The 7,402-nt window shown below is 31.4% G+C and overlaps 1 protein-coding gene across 1 annotated transcript; it reads right to left on the bottom strand.

Moving 5' to 3' along the window:
• Positions 1–213: 213 nt before the first annotated feature.
• On the bottom strand, positions 214–2,332 carry LOC145124513 (cytochrome P450 Tp9025-like). The gene is made up of 2 exons (XM_079059880.1): positions 1,415–2,332; positions 214–1,096 (listed from the first exon to the last, which is right to left on the bottom strand). The coding sequence occupies exons 1-2, from the start codon at positions 2,294–2,296 to the stop codon at positions 479–481; spliced, it is 1,500 nt and encodes a 499-aa protein (XP_078916006.1). The 5' UTR covers positions 2,297–2,332; the 3' UTR covers positions 214–478.
• Positions 2,333–7,402: the final 5,070 nt, after the last annotated feature.

The raw sequence follows: 7,402 nt of genomic DNA, 5'->3' as shown, positions 1-7,402 counted from the left end.
TAAAATACACGGAACTAATAGTAAATAAGATATACAAGAATATACAATAGTAATATCGGCTAATTCCGAAAACCAACAAAGCTAAAAGTCGAAGAGGTCTTATGTGTGTTTTAGTTTTTTATGTTCTTTTTTCATAGTATTCTTTAAATTCATAAAATCAATAAAGGGAAAGTTTTGTAAGGATAAAATATCTTATTCCTCATAAGAATAATATGGCCAAGCTTTTGCGTTACTTTTATTTCCTTTTTAAAGTACATAAAGAAAAATAGTATATCTAATTAATGAACTCGGATTCTTATGCATGAGATCAAGATTTGGCTACCATTCAAACCATATATTTGGCTAAACAATTAGAAACCGAAATGGTAACAAGCCAACAAATACAAAACGTTGTAAAAGATCGATAAATATTGGTCGGTTTCTTCTTCAAGGCTAAATAACCTTTACTCTTACTTGTTTGTACCGTTGTACCCGTTGATCATGAAAACGGAATAAAAACAGCTGGGATTACCTCCAAGGAAGATTTCTTAATTGCAGTGACTCCATGACTCTCAGTCATGTCAATATCTTTAGGGGTCATTCCATTAGGAAGTTCCCAGTTGAAGTGGAATAGCAATCTAGCAAGAGTGAGCTCAATAGAGACCAAACCAAAAGCAATCCCAGGACAAATTCTCCTTCCTCCTCCAAATGGGATATACTCAGGGCTTGTACCGAAGAAATCATAGGAAGTCTTCTCAAATCTCTCTGGTTTAAAGGTTTCTGGATCATCCCAGTACTCTGGATCAGTTCCGCATGCAAGACCATTAACAACAACTTTCATTTTCTTCGGGATATCATAACCACCAACTTGACACTGTTCCATACATTCCCTTGGGAGTAATAGTGGAATAGTAATGTGAAGCCTTAGTGTTTCTTTGATTATGTGTTTAAGGTAAACCAAACCATTCAATTCACTCTCTAACACTGTTTTCTTTCCCTTGAATACTTCTCTCACTTCTGCTTGTGCCTTCTTCATCACATCAGGGTTTTTCATTAACTCTGTCATTGCCCATTCAATTGTCACAACGCTAGTATCAGTGCCTCCAATAAGCATATTCTGCAGTCATTAAAAAACTTATTTAGACGCGTTTAAAAGATAAACAGATACTCATTATACGTTATTCAATTTATGCTATATTTAATAACATTGATATCATAATATGTGTATATAAAAGCAACAAAACACTTGGGCTACATAATGAATTAATATTACGTGAGTGTTCACTATAAATAACCACTTACTAAAAAAGTATTCTAGTACTTAATTTGCAGCAAAACATTATTAAAATGGCATAGATATATAGTGGAGTTAGTATTTAATATAATTATAAAGTCATGATATATAATTCACCACATGTACGGATTATGGACATACCAAAAAGATGGCCTTGATATTGTTGTCGGTGACCGGGAACCGAAGACCACCACGCTCTTTGATGTTGAAAAGAACGTCAACGAGATCATCTTCCGTTGGTCCAGTTGTTTGTCTTTTGATTCTACGATCCTCAAAGATTTCATTGAAGATTTTATCAAGAGTCTCGTGAATATGATTCAAAGTCGATTTCATTCCAGAAATGACCGAAAGAAAGCTTAACTTAGGAAACAGGTCTGCAATATAATACCCACTCGATAGTGCCACCACTTGTTCAACCAACTCGATCAATACGTCCTGTTGTCTGCAGTTATTCCCAAACAAACACTTGCACACCACAGTATTATTCATATACATAACCCTTTGACGTATATGTACAGGCTTTCCAACGCTGGATTGAACGACCTCCGTGAAACGATCGATCTCTTCAGCTCGAAAACCCATGAAGGATTGGACTTTCTTGACACTTAAGAGTTCCATGGTGACAATCTTCTTCATTTGTCTCCAGTAATCACTGTAACGACCAAAAGCGATGTCGATGCCTCCATACAACAGAATATCGGCAAGAAGTGCATATGGTCTGCTTGCAAGAGCGAGGTCGTTGGTTTTTATCACTTCTTCAGCTAACTTAGGCGAAGACACGACGATCATGGAGATCTGGCCGAGTTGCAGGCTCATGATGGGGCCATATTTTTTGGACAAGTTGCGGAAAGCACGATGTGGCAGTTCTAGACCAATCTGATGGAGGTTTCCGATGATGGGTAGTGTTGGTGGGCCTGGTGGCAGGTTTAGAGCCTTCGTACCCTTGGGTTTTCTGATGAACATGAAGTAAATGGAGATAATGAAAGAGAAAACAATGAGGACGATGGTCATATCGATGGCCATTGTTACTCAAGGAGTGGTGTAAGAGATGATGGGTAAGCTGCGGATATTTATGTACTCAAATGATTAACATGGAGCTGTGTTATATTGACTTTTCAACTTAGTTCTTTAATAAATTTTAAAAGGCTTAACAATAAAGTATTATTTTCTTATTCGCACGTTATATTCCATAGAAATGCGTTCAATCTATAATATATAATTTTATATAATAAGTTGATATCATGCATACACTGAGATATTGTATAATTATTTACACTGAGATATTGTATAATTATATTATTATATTTACTTTTACCAATCTAGAAATGACAATCGTTTCGTTCGGTGGTTTGTTGGGCTAGGGGGGGCCATGGCCCCCCTGTTTTTTTAGACTTGTAAGTACATAATGTTGAATGATTATGGTGGAAAGGCAAATGATAAAGAAGAAAACAATTTGGTAGATTAACGAAGAAAGCAGAAAAAATCTGTTAAATCAAACGATTGGTGATTTGTTTTTGCGCCCAAGCCTCATGCCACAAATCGTTCGTGAGATAACGATTTGCGATTTTTCAGAAAAGATGAATTAGACCGCTGCAATTTGGATCGTTCCCCTTTCTTTAACTCCCGTTGGCTACTTCATAAAAACCCTAAACGCCAAAAAGGTGACAATTCTGTATTTGTAGTGGATTTGTATTATTGATTTGTTGGGCTTATTTAAGTAATTCAATTAATGGGCTAGCGTATCAGTTTTTTGTTATAAACACATATTGTATTATATTAAATAGGTTTATTTATTCGATTTATATTGTAACAATTTACATGAAAGTTATTAAAATTTATTTTTATATTTAGGGCCTGTTTTATCCTCCACGAGTTTTTCAAAAGTTGGTTTATTATTTTCATATTGTTAACTAATCTGATTTATTTTAAATTAACATGTGTTACTTATAAAAAAAATAAATTTAATCGTGTAGTGAAAATATAGATAAATATTTTCAAATATTAAAATACACATTTTCTTCAACTATAGAAATAAATTATCCTCTTTAAATAAAAAAATGGTCCGTTCGTTGTTTTATGTTTTAATAGTTAGTTCTAATGGTTATTAATCACTGATAAATGATACAAGTCTATTTATATTAACTTTCTTTAGATTTTGAGCTTGTTATAATTTAAACCATATTAAACTTTTTATGTGGTTTCATTTCGAAGTTTTGGTTTTGGCCCCCTACTTATAGTGTTCGCGTTTCGCCTTGGTTTCGTTATTTTTATCATTATAACTTTCGTTTGTCTTAAAGTTAATCTTTAGGCCCCGTTTGATACGCATTTTTCCAGGTCCAAACAGATCTTTCTGGCTGAATGGACCGGAAAGACTGTTTGATTTGCACAAAAGAAGGGGTCTTTCCCGGTAAGATATTTCTTTCCCAGAAAGCCCTAAAATCATATCTTACTGGCTGAATGGGCTGGAAAGACAATTATACACCAAACCCCACCTCTTTCTTTCTTTATTGGATTATTAATTTTTTTAAATAACTTTTTTTAAATTTATTTTTTACTGAATTATTAATTTTTTTCATCATTCAGCACAGTCAATCAGATGTACAATCAAAGAACATGGTTTCTTTCCCGGTCAGAAAACTTTTCCAGACAACACTTTACCAGACAATACTTTCACAGACATAAATTTTTCCATTTTTAGGATATTTACCTTGAATAACTTGTGACGTGACCATGCTACATTGTGACATGTGTATCACCTGCATGCAGACAAGTTGTTGACTTATTATTAACAAGCCTTCTTTTATATATATATATATATATATATATATATATATATATATATATATATATATATATATATATATAATAAATGAATAGTTTTACTCTCCTTTTGTTAAGTGTCACTATAATACAACTTCTGATTAATATTGTAGATATATTAGACAACTCATTTCAAAATTCAAATTTACATTTTCTAATTATATGTTAAATTTGAAGTTATAATAATTTTAAAAATTTGATATATCTCTTAATAAATGATTTATTTAAAGTAATTGATTAATAATTATAAATTTTATTATAAAAGTTTAAATAATTTTATAACCCGTGCTTCCCACGGGGTATAAACTAGTATATATATATATATATATATATATATATATATATATATATATATATATATATATATATATATATATATATATATATATATATATATATATATATATATATATACTATGTAAGTTGGGACGACGTGATAATCACGCTCACCAAAGGCAATTTTGGTATTTCCTTCAAGAATGTTATAGTATAGGAAGGGTGATTTTGGTATTTCCTTTGGCATCTTAAAATAAAATACATTCTAAAAGTATAATAACCTCATAAGATGCTATAAAAGGGGAAAATTAAAATATAATGCTATTTTATACAAAAAATAAATAAATAAATAAAATGAAAGTATGTTGATACTTCTTGCATTTAGCCTAGAGATCTTCGAGTTTCTTTTCCATTTTTTCCAAAAGCTTAGCATCATAAATTTCAAAATCCATGGATTTCTAGATCCTAAAGTAAAAGCTTTCAATTGCCATTCAAACCTATCAGGAAAACAAAAAAAATAAGCTATTAACATGCCTCTTATACATGAGCAAGAAATAGTATCAATTTCAACATAGGAAAAACTCACTCTCTCCGCTTCAACCTAATGTAAAATTTCACATTCAATCGAATTAGAACTTTTTAAACCAACCACAATCCATACATACTCACACACATATACACAGAGGAAACGATGATACACACATCACACAATCAGTTTTCAAAACACACTACCCTAATAATAAAAAGAAATAGAAATGAAAATATTGTAATAGAGAAAAATGAAATTAAAATGCTTTTATATGCATATGAATCCCAAAATTTTTGTTGCTTAAATTCTATTCCAGTCTCGTCACAATAAAAACAAACCACATTTCTAAATGGTTTATAAACATAAATGCACATAAGATACAGAGATGAAATATAGGTACATAAAAAAATCAAAATAAAATTTATATTTTTAACTTACGCATCATCTGATTCCTCTTTCTCTAGAACTATTTTTCACATTCGGAAATCAGTATCCTCCACAATAAATAAGATAATCATTATTGAGAAATAATAGAAAATGTATGATTCTAATATAAGAATTATATATATATATATATATATATATATATATATATATATATATATATATATGCTTAGGTTATTCTATTCAAAGTAATTATTGTGTTATTGTATGTATAAATGTGGACCAATCAATTTTACTTATTTTAAGTAAGTGATTATTACATAATATTGAATTAAATATAATTCAAAAATACCATCTATTCTAACTAGAAGGGTATTTTAGTCAATTAATATAGATTTAATAGCGGAAATTTGCATATTTTAAGGAAAATTGCATATTTTAAGAAAAAATAGATTGTATTAATTTTAAAAATCTGATTGTATGGATGATAATTCTCCTAATTCGTAACATTCTGACGGAATATGTTTATCAATATATTGAAAAATAACAAATATGATTGAACCATACAAGAATAGACATTCTGACATAATATATATTTTGATTTAATGAACTTCTTGAAGAATAACAAAATTTTGGATACAAGTTAAAAAAAAATTTCATTACATTCTTAGAAAAGAAAAAAATTTATATACTATTCTATAAGAATTTTACACTTATTAATAATAAAGAAATACAATATATAAATCATTCTACCAGATTATACTATTACATATATTTTTTTTTCATAATATTGTATATTATTCTGTTGGAATAATCCATTCTTTTTGGAAGATTGGTGGTCATTGTTCATCTTCATCCCATACAATGTTCATCTTCAAGATTCTATTCTGACAGAATCGGAATTCAAGATTCCATTCCAGTAGAATGTTGTAAGTTTCATATGTACACAATTTTGCTTTGATATCTCTCGTTTCGTTCCCAGCCAAGAAAACAAGAACATTCTTGTTCTTGATTTCATGTGTACCTGCAAATGAGAAATACAACCAAGAAAACAAGAACATTATTGATTTCACTCAATATCTAATACCAAATTAATAGTCAACATAAATGTAAAGAGCTTGAGCTAAATAAGGCTATAAAACAACATCTTGGAATCTAAAACTGGAAAAGACTTGTAAGTCACATTTATTGTAGGGCAAAAAGGGCTAAAACCAAGCATAGAAAAAGGCTAAAATATTCCGCAATTATGTTTTAATAAGCCACTACAACTAGAACTTAATCAGCGAGCATTGAGCCTGAGAAGTAACCAAGCATCTCATTGAGATGGAGAACACGTGACATCTGATCTGAATTCAAACGTGGGACCAGCACAAAAATAAGAATAAATACTAATTTGGTGTGCGAACAACCTTGAAATCACATTCTTGAAAGTTTAGAGTGAAAGAGTGGAATAAATACTAATTTGATAGACCCAAAAAGCTTCGGTATATGCTCCCAGACAATAGCCACAACCTCCTCATGGATAATCTCTTTGATATGGTCCCCAGTCACTGCTGGCCCACCCTGACTACAAGCTCCCGATCCCAATCCGGATTCAGCCTCAAATCGTCTCGTCATCACCATACTAAAATTAAACCAGGGAGATATCATATAACACACATATCACCAGGGGAACCAACTCCCAACAAATCCCTATGGGTTGTGACTTCCCTTTTACACGTACGGGTCCTGTGCTTTCAGTAGTACGTGCACATACTACCTTCCACACCTACCCGTTTTTGTCTTAGAGGATCATGACAACAGACACTAGCATACTCATTCACTCAATCCTCACTCCCTAGAGGAAGGCTAAACATCATGAGACTGGTCAGCTAATCCCACACAACTCATCCATGAAACTTCCACCAACCCTGCAACACTTGTGTATGATAATCATACATAACACTGGACCCTATAGACAGTCGAATATCTGATCCTACCCTAAGCCGTTCATCACACAAGAACAGGAAATAAGGCCAAACCAAACATTCTCAAGCTATAGAATCTTAGTTATGTATAACCATCATGCATACACTAACCAACTACAGTAATGATGTCAATTTCATATAAGGAAGAACCCT

Source organism: Lactuca virosa, chromosome 7 (genome assembly GCF_052849685.1).
Source record: "Lactuca virosa cultivar CGN04683 chromosome 7, Lactuca_virosa_CGN04683_v6, whole genome shotgun sequence".
Lineage (NCBI taxonomy): Eukaryota > Viridiplantae > Streptophyta > Magnoliopsida > Asterales > Asteraceae > Lactuca > Lactuca virosa.
Note: the sequence above shows the minus strand (reverse complement) of the source record. Positions and strands in the feature narration are given on the sequence as shown.

What these genes read in the sequence shown, in the direction of transcription:
- LOC145124513 (XM_079059880.1), bottom strand. Translation starts at nt 2,296, where the DNA reads ATGGCCATCGATATGACCATCGTCCTCATTGTTTTCTCTTTCATTATC. An exon ending in ATATCAAGGCCATCTTTTTG is followed by an intron (nt 1,097 to 1,414) that starts GTATGTCCATAA and finishes TAATGACTGCAG; the next exon opens with AATATGCTTATTGGAGGCAC.